Here is a 15588-nt window from a genome sequence, read left to right as displayed (position 1 = left end):
AAGTATTTTTAAGTGCTATTAGAATCAATTTTTCAAAAAATTAAAAAAAAAAATTCTCAATTTTATTTGAAATACTGATCAAACACAAAATACTGCTTTATTTTATTATTAAAAGTAAATTGTTAGTCGATAAAAATATTACGCCCTTTATTTCAATTTGTTTGACCTATTTAATTTGACAGAGAGTATAAACAATAAAGAACACTTTTGAATCTTGTAGTCTTAAATTAAAGATATGTCAAATATACCAAAATATCCTTTAATTTGTGATCTTAACATGTCATTTAAAAGTTAAAATTACTTGAGGTTTTGGATGAGAGTTTTTGAAAATAAGGTAAAAGTATTAGACGTATCGTTTCTAGAAATAAGATGAATATTATAATGTGTGAATCTGAATTTAGTCGAACATTAATATAGGTATCGAATAATCGATGCTAAATCAATAAACATAAAAATAGCTAAAGATTATCCTAAACTTAACGCCGTTTTATTTGAATCGTTCTTAAACTGTAAGTAAACTTAATTACACCATTTTATTTGAATCGTTCTTAAACTATAAGTAGACTTAATTAATCCCTTGAACTTGACTATTTAATAGTTTTTACTTGCCCCTCCCTCCCTAGATGTTGGTGTGGCAAACAGAGTGGAGGGGATGAAAGAAAAGTAAAAATCAGCTCTCAAGTATTGTTACTTCCACTGTAACCCTTTTAGGCCAATTTGAAAAGAAAAGACAAACTGTCAATGAAAATACACGTTTGGACGGAATTATAGTTTTTGACCTATGTGTATAAGTCAAAACCATAAATTAAAATTTTTAACTTTAACTATTGACTTTTTGCTTAAAAACACCCCATTTTTCAATTCAAACATTAGTTTAGGTAGTGGTGTGTATCTAGTCGCGAATACAAAATTTTAATTAAGGGGTGTCAAAATTTAAAGAAGTAGAATTGCGTAGAAGTCAAAAGGTGTCAATATATAATATAAATACATAAAAAAATATTTCTACCTAGCTAAACAGTGTAATTTTTTGACGAAGGGGTGTCGGTCGACACCCCTCAAGTCTATGTGGCTCCGCCACTATGTATATCGGTTGGTTCGATTCGATTTTAAGTATTATTGATTAGGTTTATTGGTTTTCGATCTTTAAATACGCTAAATCAATAATCAAATTAATAAGATATTTGTTATCGATTTTTGGTCTTTAACGATTTGGTTTTTGGTTTAACTAATAATAAAATATTTTCAAAACAAATATGACTTATCTAATAATTTTTGAATGCTCATCAGATTTAACCCCAATTATGATGAAATAACCTCCTACCTGTTTATAAGCGAAGTCAAATTTACCAGTGAAGTCAAATTTTTGGAGAAAGTGGGCACGGAGAAGAGGAGAAATTAGAAAAAGGGAGTCATTATGAAGTAGTGTGAAGTGTGAATTGTGTAACGCACTGATAGTATGATATACTAATTATATATTTCTATTAATATTTTTTATTTGATATTTGTGTATGAGTAAAGAACTAAATTATTATAGTGTTAATAGGTTATTAGTTTACCAAATAATCTAATATTAAAAACTCAATACAGAATCGATAACTCAATAATTTTTTTTTATAAAATTATTAAATAACCATTAATTCAATAACCCAATAAAATTAAATCAATAACATTTTTTTTGTTTAATTTATTGATCTTTGATATTTGCACACCCTTAATCTTAGTTATTTTAAATAAAAAAAACTATATAATAGGGGATGAGATGAAAGCAAAAATACAAAATGTGGTAGCTTTAAAGTAGCATTTATCTTCTGCCCCTTATACCAATAAAATATTCTTCTAAAGAAAAATTAAGAGTTGCAAAATGGAGAAAATTTCAAAGAAGCATTTTGTTCTAGTTCATGGATTTTGCCTTGGTGCTTGGAGTTGGTACAAAGTTATCAACTTTTTGGAAAAATTTGGTCACAAAGTAACTGCTTTAGACCTTGGTGCTTCTGGAATTAATATGAAACAACTCAATGAAATTAGTTCAATATTTGATTATGTTCAACCTTTGATGGATTTTATGATCTCTTTGTCTCATGATGAAAAGGTTGTTTTAGTTGGTCATAGTTATGGTGGCCTTGCAATTTCACTTGCCATGGAAGCTTTCCCACACAAAATCTCAACAGCTGTTTTCATCTCTGCTTATATGCCTAATCATGTGGATCCACCTTCACTTCTTATTCATGAGGTAATTTTTGTGCAATCCATTTGAGTTTAATTTTCATCTGAGTTCTCTGTCTGTTTCATTTTTTGTGATAGTTTTCGTTTTCTGAATTGATTAGAATAGATTAATTCATCATTTTAAAAAATCAAATTCAGACATTGGCTACACATATAGTGAATATGTCATTTAATGAAGGAATGTGTAGTGTTAAGATCTAATTATATTTTTTTTTATTTTTTTTTTAAATTCCAAAAAATTCTTAAATTTGATGGTATCCGAATACATCGCGTATAGTGATGTATCTTATGTTTCGATACATCACGTAAAGTAGGGGCAACTCAACGAAGTGGCCTAAGACAAAATCATATTAACAGGCCCTAAAGTTTATTTTATAAAATTTGTACACTAACTAAAAAAATATTTTTTACTAACGAATAGATTAATTATTTAAGATAGAATAACGAATTTCAGATTAAAAAGAGACTAGGAAAGAACACAAACAATTGAAATTTTGATTTAGCTATCATCACAAACAAGAAAAAGAATAGAATACATAACTTAATATATGAGTTTTGAGCATGAATATGTCAAAAATATATACTCCTTCAAATCAAATTTTTGATCAATTTAAATTATAATATTAATTCATTCTATAAAGTAGCACTTATTGATGAATATCTAAATTAAATTTTAAAAAATTAATAGAATATGTTGAATTAAAACAAAAAGGAAATCGGTGCATGAATGCTTTTAAGTTGATGCAGTTTGAGAGAAGATTGAAAAAGGAATTCACTATGTTATCGATGTATATAACTTAGTTCCTATATACAAAGGATAAAAATTAAAATTGAAGGGTGAAACAAATACCAATTAATGAGTAAAGAAAATTATCATAGTTTATAAATTTATTGGTATAAAATAACCTCAAACAAATAATAAAAAATATATTGTAACAATTTTATTTATATAAATTATATGATATATATAAAAATTATTATTATTATTATTAATAATAATAATAATTTAAGTAAATTTGGGGCCTCCAATTTTTTGTGGGCCTAAGGCAATGACCTCACTGGCCAGATCTTAGAGCCGTTCCTGACGTAAAGTGATGTATTCGATCGATATATTGCGTAAAGTGATGTATCTGAAGTTCGATACATCAAAATGATGTATCCGATCGGTACATCGCGTTAAGTAATGTAATCGAGAATAAGAGAGTAAGAATTTTTATATTTTTTTTTGAATGATGAAAAATTTTAAAAAATATAACAAAATAAGTTATATATTAAAATAATTTTTCGTTTAATGAAGTGTTTGAATGATTGGGCCCTTACAGACATTGGATAGACAGGTGATTGCAATAATGTTTGCAGTGACAATTTATCCTACAATAGTGTTCAACAACTTGTTGTTGAACGATTGGGCCCTTACAGACATTGGGTACGCATATGCTTGCAATAATGTTTGGAGCGGCAATTTATCCTACAATAGTGTTCTAACAATTGAGTTTAAAATCCTCAATTTTATTGAGACGCCCTACTCATGACGTTTATATATTCGTTTCACATGACTCTCGTTTCATCTATTAAAAAGAAATTTCATGGCTAATTCTTTCCTATCAATATAATTGCTGAATACAAAAGTTTTTTTCTTTGTTTTTTTTCCATCAAATTTTGTGGGTGCATTGCAGTTCTTTAGGAGGACTTCAGTGGAGTCTCTCATGGATTGCCAATTTACATTTGATCAAGGAATGGAAAATCCACCAACAAGTGCTATTTTTGGCTCACAGTACATGCAAGCTAATCTTTACAACCATTGCCAACCAGAGGTTATTACCCTACCCCCCCCCCCCCCCCTTCTGTTTTCTTTTTTTTTTTACAATGAAAGTGCATTTGTTATAAGGTGTGTTGGTGAATATAATCATAAACTATAATAAATTAAAGTTTGAAAAATAAAATGATAAAATGAATAAATAAATATCTAGGTTGAGGTATGAATATTCTCACTATTTTTAAGGAGATTCAAATATGCTACGGTACAATTTACATCGATTCAGCAGTATAATAACCTAACAATGTTGTACAACTCAAACAATTTCGAATTAGTTGAAGAGTTTAAAGCTTCATCATTAGAACATCTTCTTTCAATATAAAATTTCTTTCTTTTGAGTAGTGAATAAATTAAAGACCTAAAATATTTTTCTTTCTCTCAATTCTTTCTTTCTCTCAATACACTAACCTCATTACACATTACAATATTTTTTCACATGTCTCATTTTTTTTCTCTCACCCTCTTTCACAAATGAAGAAACACTAGTACATTTATAGGTATAAAATTCTTTCATGGATTAAATAGCAAAGTAATGGGATAGTAATATTGTAAAAAATGGGGTTGGTGGGTAATTAGTGGTAAATTATAACAATGATAGTTATATGAGTTGCACCAAAAAATAATGACCTCCTTCTAGCCAATTTATATCTATTAACATATAAATTTTAATATTTTAATTTGATATTAAAATGCATAAACGGCAACAAGGATTGTATGCGTGTCCTTGTCCAATATTATTTGATGCATTAGCACTAGAAAACAAGTGGCTCTTACTACTGTATTATGATTGATTACTCAACTAATAATTATTATCTTAATTTTTTTTTTGTTGGAGAAAAATAAAATCAAGAAGAAATAACTTTTTAGAATAATATAGTTGAGTGACTATCTGAGAAATCAACTATCTAATAGTGTTGGCAAGTATATTCTAACTCATTTTTTACTAACCCGTCCAAATCTGTTTATGTTTAAATGGGTTGTATAAGTGATACTTAATAATGAGTAAGATATGAACTAAACTTGTACTTCGCTAATGTTAATTAGTAAATTACAACTAATGAAAGTGCGTGACACATAAGGAGTTCATGATAATTTGCATTTATTAATATTAAATTTTGTTCACCTTAAATGTATTGCTTACAATTTTGTCTCTCTTTGTTTTTTTACATAAATTAAAAAGCTTGATGAGACATGCAATTTTTGTTAGGACTTGGAATTGTCAAAAATGTTGGTAAGACCAGGAAAGTTTTTCACAGAAGGCATGTCAAAGGAAGGGTTGTTGACAAAAGAGAAATATGGGTCAATAAAAAGAGTTTACATTGTAACCCAAGATGATCAAGTAATGGAAGAAGAATTCCAAATGTATAATATACACAAGAGCCCTCCACATGAAGTCAAAGTTATTGCCAAATGTGGCCATATGGTTATGATATCCCAACCTCACAAGCTTTCCCTATGTTTGCAAGAAATAATTGCTAGCAATAATTGAGAATTCATATAAGCGATCTCAATTTTTCTAAAGACTGAGATATAGTTATTATAGTATCGATGAATCGATCGATTAGTTGTTCCTATTAGAACAAGAATAAGAATTTCAAAATTTATCTCGTAGTCGCAATATCTTTTGTTTTGTCAATTTAATATTTTATAATGTTTTTATTCCACTTTGAGGATAGAATAACAATTCTGAAATAACTTATTTCAAAATAATTAACCCGAGATAATTTATTCCTCAACCAAATGATTCCTTAAAGTGGAAGAGGTACAACACGCAGAGGACAAGATTTGGCTAGTGTAAGACCAAATTTTCCTTCCATGTCCAAGTCTTTTTGTGCTATCTCCCCTTCAACCTTCCAATCAAATGAATTCAACAACGAACCCAATAAAACCGGAACAATCCTTATTGCCAAAGGTAGGCCAGGGCATATTCTTCGTCCACCACCAAATGGAATTAACTCGAAATCATGGCCCCTAACCTCAAATTCTGAATCCCAAAATCTTTCTGGCTTAAATACCAATGGATCCTCCCAAATAGTTGGGTCGCGGCCCATTAACCATACATGAATTAAAACTAGAGAGCCTTTTGGGATGAAATAGTCACACAATTCAACATCTTGTTTGGCACTACGCAAGAATAAGGGTCCTGGTGGGTGTAATCGCATGGTTTCTTTCACAATGCATTGCAAATAAGGGAGGAGTGGGACATGTTTTTCTTCTATTAACTTGCCTTTGCCAATAACTTCTTCGAGCTCGATTTGGACTTTTTTCATAACTTCTGGGGTTTTCATGACTTCTGACATTGCCCATTCCACTGTATTTGAAGTTGTTTCCGTTCCCGCAACAAAAAGGTCCTGCAATACAAATCCCACCTGCATTTAAGAAACTGGGAGAATTTGTTTTTCCTGTTTATTAGAGATATATATCTCAGATGGCCATTCAACTATAGATAGTTCTTTTAAAAAGTCACCCAACAATCTCTTGCATTTTGACAAAAAAAATTGGACAACATTGGAAGTCAAAAACATATATATGACAAAGGAAGAACATCAAAAGAAACCAAATGAAGCCAAACAGACCAACATTTGGTAAATTATATACTGAAAGAATGAAGAAAAAGCAGCAGTATTATCAAACATACCAGAAACATATGTTCTATGTCCTTTCTTTCAATTGCCTCAGGATCTTCTTGGCTAACATTGAGCAGGACATCAAGAACGTCGACATTGCTACTAGTATTAGTTTGCATCTTCCTTTGCTCCACTCGTTCATCAATCAACCCCTCAAAAAGCTTAAGCAACTTCCCAGCATGAATGCTAATGCGTCGCCTAATCCCTTGAGGATCCATCCTTTTTAGCATAGGGAAGAAATCTACTATGTTGGGCTTACCAAATTCCTCCATAAATTTGCAGACTAATTCTCTAAATTCTTTACCTGACTCAACGATACAATAATAACTATGCCTCAATTTTGAGCAAGTTAGAGTTGAGTATAGATAAAAACATAATATATAAGCGTGGCTTTGAACTTGGTTTCAGTTGATGATATATGTGTTATTTAACTTTGGATGTGCAAAAATACTCACTAAAACTTATATAAAGTTGAATAAGTAGGGATACGTCACCTGAATTCACATAGGGGTCGGCAAAATCCCTGGAGAAAATGGTATTGGAAAGTAAACTCAATGAGGTATAGAAAGTTGCTTGGCCAATATCCAGAGACTCCCCTGTTTGGCTATGTTTATGGCAATAAGCAATAAGCTCTTTGATCTTCCTAGACCTCAGGTACTGGTTTGCATCAAGCCTATTCCCTTGGAAAATGTGGCAAAATCAATCTAATTTGCAGTTAACTCCGTGTTCAAGTTTAAAAGGTGTTTTATTCCGACCTTTTTACTGACTTGACATAATTGGTTGAACTCGATATTCGATAACAACAATAACATATTCAGTGCAATCCCTTAAAGTAGGTCCTAGGAAGGGTAGAGTTTTTGCAAACCTTACCTCTACCTCAGAGATAAGATATTGAGGCTGTTTCTGATAGATTCTCCGCTTAAGATAATAAAAGTTTAGAAAAAGACGTAATGAAAGTAAAAAAGACAAAAGATAATAACAAAAAAACAGCATAGTAACAAAACTGTATTAAAATAATACTACAATCAAACTATAGAAAAATAATAGATAGTAACAGAAATCAAAGAACAAAAAAAACTACAAGAATAGTCCTACGACTACAATAGAACAAACTTGTGGTGGATTGAGACAAAAAATGTTTATTGATTTGACCTGTTTTTAACTCTTCAAAACTTACCACCTTTGACTTAACAAATGACGAAAAATACCTGAAAAGATATAAGTATTCAAAATTTTCCGGAGGCGTCTCCATCGATTATCCATAGGTAGCCATATAACAGAGAATTGGTGATGGTTGTGGGCACACATTGCATCTGGTACTGATCTAGAAAAGGCTAAATCTTGCTTTTGGAGGATTTCTTTAACACCAACTGATGAAGATATCACCACTGTGGTTGTTTTCCCCAATCTAAGGCTGAATATTGGACCATATTTTTGGCCAAGATTTGCAAGGGATTTGTGGGGTTGTGCACCTAGTAAGTTATGTAAATTACCTATGAAGGGTAATGGGACTGGACCTGGTGGAAGTTTCTTGTTGTTACATCCTTTGCTTCTAATTTCTTGAACAAAATAGAGGATTTGGATCAAAGTCCAGGCAAGGACTACTACTCCAACAATGGTTAGGTAATCCATGGTTTAATTCTGTTTTTTTTTTTTTGAGTTATCAAGTTATAGTCTTATAAGGTATTCCTTCTGTCTCATAATTTATGGGACAGGTTTCGAATTTCTAGAGCTAAATAATTTTTTTTAAAAAAAATATATATTTTCCTATATCTTTGAAATTATTAATTAATGTAGATTATAGTATTTTTCAATTAATTTTTAAATATATAAATTTTATTTCTAAAACTCTACATCCAAATTCATAATTAAAGTTAAAAACTCGAACTCCTGAAACTCAAATAATACCGTTAAGACTATTATATAATGTTTGGTCGTACCTATTATTTTTAAACTATGATGTCAGACGCGACAATTGGATAATAAAAAGAATGATAAGCCAGTGGTGGGCAGGGGCTGATCGAGTACTTAAGCATCATGTTCATCTGAATTTAGTATTTTTAACGTTATAGAAATTTTTATGAAAAAATTCACAATTTTAATAAGTATGAGTTTGGACATATTATTTTATATCGTGATATGAAATTATGAGATGAAATCAGCATTTGGACATGCAATTTCACACTAATTTCATCGCTTGATTTTTTATAATGAGATGAAATTCCAAATTCTCCAAAAAAACATGATTTAAAAATTTCAAATAAAAAATTGACCCACAAATTTATTTGTGTAAAATAAACCAGCATTTATATCCACTAACCATTTATTTCATATGTAAATACAATTTATAATTCATACTATTACTTTTTATTTTTTAGACCATTCATATCTCATATAACAATTATTCTCACCAATATAAAATTTATTATTACTTCAAATCATTTCCTACTGTACCATTTATATATATTCATCAATTCATTACTTTTGATCAAGTTTGTTTAGCAACCAAATTTATTACTACTTCATTCAAATCAACGTTTAATAAAAAAATATTTTCCCATCATTATATTGAGTGGACAAGACTGGCCACTGCGACATTAATTGAAGACATAATTTTTTTTAGTTGCTGACAACTTCAACATTTATTTCACTATTGACAATTTACTATGTGGGAGGTAGGGGTGTTCATGGTCCAGTTTAACTCGGTTTTTGGCTAAAACGAAACCAAATTAATTAAGGCAGTTTTTTTAATATTCAAACCAAATCAAACCATTATAGTATAAATTTTATCGGTTTCGATTTTATCAATTGTATCGGTTTGGTTCATTTTTTATGGATTGAAATAATATATTTTATAATGCAAAAAAATTGACAAACTTATTTACTACCTTCATACTGCAAATGAATAAAATTTCAAAACATCTGCCATTAATCTTCAAATATACCTGAACTTGTTCGGAGATAGTGAGGACAAAAGAAAAATATATAAGCTAGAGAAGTTATCATCTAAAGTCCAAGCTAGAGCTATAAGAGAGAAACAAATATCGTTTCAATAATAACAAACTTGAATATGTCCTGACTGAAACTATGTGTGATGTTCTTGTAAAATATATAAGCTAAAATGATAAGCTCTAAAAAGGGCAAAATATCAGCAACATAAATTCATAAGTTGGTGGATTGTTTAACTCCTACGGTCCATGAAGAAAATGACTTCAAAAATAAAGAATTGACAGCCTATTTTGACTGTCCAAGTTCGATACCGAATTTGAGAAAAGGAGCCACCAGAACAAAAAAAAGTCCTTCAAGAAGCATCATTTTTTTCACTATTGCATGAAGTAATTGAAGCTTCCAGCCATGACCAATAGAAAACTTGCTACTTTACCTTTCTCCAAATGAAACTATTTGAAAGAAAATTGAAAGCACGGATCAGCACAACAGCATATGCAAAAATAGCCTCGAAAGAAATTATAAAATTTTCACTACGAGGAAGATAACAACTACTGCATAGTAGTACAACCTCCACAACAACAAAATTAATAAGGCTAGTCCATAAAAGGTTAATTATATACATTACTTTTTTCATTAATCAAGTTGAGAAAAATAACAAGGTCTTTAAACAATCCTCCGAATGATCAACATTCAACACAAAAGAATCATATACCTAACTACCACCAGAGAAAGATCACTTAATTGCTTGCATAAAAGTGTGATTAAATACAAAATAACAAGTCAATAGCATAATCCAAAAGTACTTCAGGTGAAGCAACAACAAAAACCTAAAAATTAACTACAAAAGAGCAAAACAGTTGCACTACGAATTTCAATTGCAACATCCAAACTAATCAATACTCAAGGTTGTGCCAGCATATTCTGAAAAAAGAAAGAAGAAAATTTAACAAAGTAGGCGTTAAAACTTTTTAAAACATAAAAGACATATTCATAAAGAGTTAAATGTGTAAATTTACCTTTTTCAATTATCTCAAGTTTCTGAATTTATTCTAAAAGATCTTCAAGCTTGCATTCTTTGGAAGTTGATCTTAACCATTGTTGAGGGCAAATAAGAGCTTCTACCATCATTGGAGATAAAGAACTTCGATAAGAGTCAAGAATCCGACCACCGATGCTAAAAGCTGATTCAGAAGCAACAGTAGAAATAGGAATAGAAAGAACATCTCTTGCCATTCTAGAAATAATTGGATATCTAGCTAAAGAAACTTTCCACCAAACCAAAATATCTAACTCTTTGGTCTCTTCCAAATCATCTACCAAGTAATTCTCAAGTTCTGATTTATTTTCAGTATTGTCTTCATCTGCCAAATATTTCTCCCATTGTGATTGTCACATCTCGTCACTATGCATGGTATCAATTTCATCATTCAAGCTTGTTTGACCATCAATTTTATCGGCATGAGTCCCACAAAAAGAACTCATGTAGTAATCATACAAGTGACTCAAAGTATCCATCACCTTTTTTAATTTTTTGGCTCCCACCAAACAACCATAAGAGTTTTTAAACAGATATTCCACATACTTCAACTTGTATTGAGGATCCAAAACAACAACAATGAACAATAACTTGTTCATACTTTCAAAAGTATCCAGTATTTGTTAAATTTAAGCTCTATCTTTTTAGCAATGCCACTCAAAATAGAATCTTCACTACGAACATATTTGTAAATTATATTTTGAAGATTAAAGATCTCATGGAAGAAAGAATTGGAAGTAACATATGAAGTTCCTGAGAATTTCAAAGTTACCTGGTAGAAAATCTCAAGGAACTTAATGAAAACTTTAACATTCTTCCAATCATCTATCGATGGATGCCCTTCCACATTATTTATTTCTACACAATACTTGAGGTACTTGTGATCATCATCATACATTCTTGAAAATGCCCTTTTAAATTTTACAGTTGTATTTAACATCATATATGTCGAGTTCCACCTAATCTCAATATCTAAAGTCAAAAGACCATGAGTGTCAATCTTAATGTCACGACTCAATTTCTTAGATCATGATGGCACCTACTATAATCCACCAGTAGGTAAGCCAACCCGTCAATCCGAAACTTCAAGTAATGGGTTTGAGGGAAGAAACTAAACAAGAGTGGAGAATTATAAAGATAGGCAAAAAGAATAAGCGGAAGTAAACCAAAACATTATATAAACAACTAAAGATCCCTCATAAAACTTGGAAGTCACAAGTACAGAGGTGGTATAAAATAAAAGACGAGTACAAGTCTCGAAAGTGGATCAAAAATATAAACAACAACTGGCTAGTCTCAAAAGGCAAAAGATGGGTCATTCATACTGAAGGAGACAAGAATGATCCAAAAATGCCAAATGCTCACCCTATCTCCGAAGATGACTGCAATAGGCTCGATCTATCCACGGTGGTAACTGATGTTCGGTCCTACATCAAGAAAATAGATGTAGAGTGTAGTATGAATACCAAGACAACAGGTACCTAGTAGGCATCATAGGCCGAATGAGCAAAAAAGGTAAAAACAATATGAAATAGAGGAATAGCCTAAATAAGAGTCAACATAAGCATCAAAAAGGGGAAATAGTACTACCTATAAGAACTACAACTAACTATACCCAATTGGGCCCCCATAAGCCCAGCCGGAATACTCGTGCGCAAATTAAATAAAAATACGAATGAACCCCTATAAGCCCATCGAGCACACATAATAGCTACAACTACCAAGGTTAGGAACCAAGAATATGTGATGTTAGGAGCCGAAGTACTATATCATTTTCAAACCCAGAATCTCCAAGAGTCAATCGATCTAGTGGTGACTTAGGGGTCGAGGCCGGGACTAGGACCCAAATGCTCACCCAAATGTTCAAATGGCCAAGGTCGGAACTGGGTACGCAGATGCTTTCCATAATACATAAGTGTGGTCGAGGCTGGGAATGGATATTCAGATGCTCATTGTAATATATTGGTATGATCGAGGACGAGACTGGGTACCCGAATGCTCGTCATACTAACAAGCCGGTAGAGGCCGATACTGAGTACCCGGATGCTTCCCGATAATTCAGAATGGAGGCCTGGACTTGATACCCGGATGCTCACAGATAATTTATCCCATGATGCCAAACATTCTACTTCCCAATTAGAATACAACAGTACCAAAAATCTTTTCCCTAATGAGTCAACCGATATGCCGCCAAAATTAGAACCAGAGCCAAAATCAACAATTATGAAATCTAGTATTGTCGACGCATTATGAAAGTCATGATTATATCAATTTATGGATGAGGATATTTTTAAGATCAAGGGTAACGCCTAACTAAGGTCAAACTACCAAGCACTAACCCGCTACACCATTCTACATGGATTTAAGTCCATCGGAGCGACGCCGGGGCATCTAAAGCAAGTTTATATCCTATACTAAGGCCAACATACTCCACAATATCAACAACATGCTCATTCAACTCTCCTTATAATACTAACAAATAACGACAAGATACACATGCTTCTAAATATCCAAAAAACCCGATAACTAGCTTAAAGTACGATTTCTAATACCTAAAATATACAATCAAACTACCCAACCCAAATTTCAACTATTTCAATATGCTTTCACACATCTCATCTCAATCTAAAGAAAGGTAAATTTGTAGCCTACCTATAGGCTAAACACGCGAGCTTCAAATCACTGTACTGAAGCCTTTTCCTTTCGAACGGCCTCGGAATACTACACGTTATCAAAAATAGAACCACAACATCGATACGGTCGTTTAAACACTAATTTTATAATTTTTGGAGATGAACCAATTTCAGAATCTAAAGCGGAAATTGTGGGACTCGCATATAGAATTTCGAATTTGACCCCCAAAATAGGTTCCAAACGTCACTCCGAGCTCACAAATCAGATTTATAACACAATTTGGGGTGTGAATTTATACGGGACGAGCATGCAACCAAACTCATAAATTCCAACTAAAGGACCTAAAAATGGCAGCATCAAGATTAGCTAATTTCGAAGAAACGAGACCCTTTCAACCCAAAAAAATTACACTACAATGATCTTTGCGAAAACCCCCACAATCTAGCCTCATAATCACTCAAAATGGAGTGATATTAACCAAGATACACTCTTTCAAAATTCAATAAAATTTCATTTCAAAAAAGACTAAATCAGTAAATAAATACACATTGTTACCTCAAACAAAGCTTCCCCTCGCATATGTGAGCTCATCAGGAGATTCCTCATGAAATTCTCTTAAATTTAGACCCTTGAATCACCAAAATCGGGTTTATATAGGTCAAGAAATAATTTCTCAAAGTTCTTTAAAAATTCAATCCGAAAATGGACACTGCTGCAAATAAAATCACATTTTTTACCTGAATCGAATGCTCAAAATCAGTTTTCAATCTATCCAATACGTTCTCCATGAGAAATCTCACAAGTTTACCTTTTGAATCACCCAATTTGGAGCTCCATAGCCCAAGATAAAGGGTTTTAAAGTTGGAGGAAATATCCAAAATAAAAGGGCAGCTGTTGCTGCAATTTTTTAGATTTTGGAAAATCCAAAATCTCCGATGGGGTGCTCGAAATTCATTCGGAATCTGATAAAAATAAACTAGATATGCTATGCCACTAAATTTGACGTTTTGGACTCAATGACACATTCAGAATTCCCATATGAGATCATTTTAATAGAAAGTGGGTCCCACACCCAAGAGCCATTTTAAGCCACATTCCACTACGAGCCTCGATATTAGTCCGGAAGCCTCGGAAAGCGAACAAAGGGTCGTTCTAGACCAAAATAGACATTTCAAAACTAACTGCGCTGTCAAAATTTTTTATTCGGGCGCATTTTCGAAGAATATTGACCAAAGTCAACCGTAGGCTAACTTTCAAAGTCAAAAGTACCAAATGGCCCCAAACTCGTATCGATTACCTCGATGGTCATGCCAAAAATGCTACTAGCCTAATTTGGCCATTTCAAAGCTGATGAAATCATCAGAATTCGAATTCGAAGTTTCTTTGACCAAAAACTCGAAAAGTCACAACTAAACCAACTTAGGCCTTCAACCAACGTTTCTTCTATACCAAAAATCCTCTCCCGAACCCAATGGAGTCATCGGAATTCCATTCCGAGCAACGGAACTTCAAAAGTTGACCAAAGTCAAATCTTGGCTTAAAATTTCTCAAATTCTCAACTCAAGGCCTCAAATCTTCGTTACAACTCCAAAACTGATTCCGTAAAGTCTCCTAAGCCAATATCGACATTTCAGAGCTGCTAGAATCGACGACATTCCGTTTCGAGACCTTTAGCTTCGATTGAACCCAAATACCACTTTTTAATACTAAGCTTATGAAACTCAAAATTTCCAAAGACTTAACTTTTCATACGATTTTCTAAAATTCAGCACCCGGTACCAATCAAAAATGACTCAAGGCAATTAAAGGGAGGGGTAAAATAGTCATTTTATAAAAAAATTCAAAAATGACCTTCTGGGTCATTACACTTAACCTTATCGACAAATGACTTAAAGGAATCAAACCTTCGAGTTGAGGACTTAACATATTTGATTGCATTTCTTACCCGAGAAATAGACTCATTTTGTTCACCGAGTCCTTCTTTCACGATCAAATTTAGAATATGAGTATTATATCTAACATTTAAGAACTCATTTCCTAAGATGCCTCCTTTTCAATTCTCAATTCTTCTCTTCAAGTGTTTAATTGCAGAATCATTAGCAGTTGCATTATCTAAGGTCACCGTGAATATGTTATCAATTTCCCAATTAAATAAGCACGCTCAATCCTCTTAGCAATTGTTTCACCCTTATGATCTAATGTTTGGAAAAAGTTGAGATTTTTCTTTTTCAGATTCCACTCATCATCGATCCAATGGGCAGTGATAACCATATAAGTTAGATTTTGAAGTAATGTCCACGTAT

The 15588-nt window shown here is 32.1% G+C and overlaps 2 protein-coding genes across 2 annotated transcripts; one reads left to right on the top strand and one right to left on the bottom strand.

Moving 5' to 3' along the window:
• Window positions 1–1814: 1814 nt before the first annotated feature.
• Window positions 1815–5650, top strand: LOC129896864 (methylesterase 10-like). The gene is made up of 3 exons (XM_055972846.1): window positions 1815–2230; window positions 3900–4037; window positions 5247–5650. The coding sequence occupies exons 1-3, from the start codon at window positions 1862–1864 to the stop codon at window positions 5526–5528; spliced, it is 789 nt and encodes a 262-aa protein (XP_055828821.1). The 5' UTR covers window positions 1815–1861; the 3' UTR covers window positions 5529–5650.
• An 81-nt stretch (window positions 5651–5731) lies between these two features.
• LOC129896863 (geraniol 8-hydroxylase-like) lies at window positions 5732–8389 on the bottom strand. Its single transcript, XM_055972845.1, has 4 exons — window positions 7875–8389; window positions 7161–7346; window positions 6678–6970; window positions 5732–6390 (listed from the first exon to the last, which is right to left on the bottom strand). The coding sequence occupies exons 1-4, from the start codon at window positions 8296–8298 to the stop codon at window positions 5788–5790; spliced, it is 1506 nt and encodes a 501-aa protein (XP_055828820.1). The 5' UTR covers window positions 8299–8389; the 3' UTR covers window positions 5732–5787.
• Window positions 8390–15588: the final 7199 nt, after the last annotated feature.

The sequence above is a fragment of the Solanum dulcamara genome, chromosome 7 (genome assembly GCF_947179165.1).
Source record: "Solanum dulcamara chromosome 7, daSolDulc1.2, whole genome shotgun sequence".
In the NCBI taxonomy this organism is placed as follows: domain Eukaryota; kingdom Viridiplantae; phylum Streptophyta; class Magnoliopsida; order Solanales; family Solanaceae; genus Solanum; species Solanum dulcamara.
The sequence above is the reverse complement of the archived record's forward strand: the minus strand, read 5'-3'. Positions and strand labels throughout refer to the sequence as shown.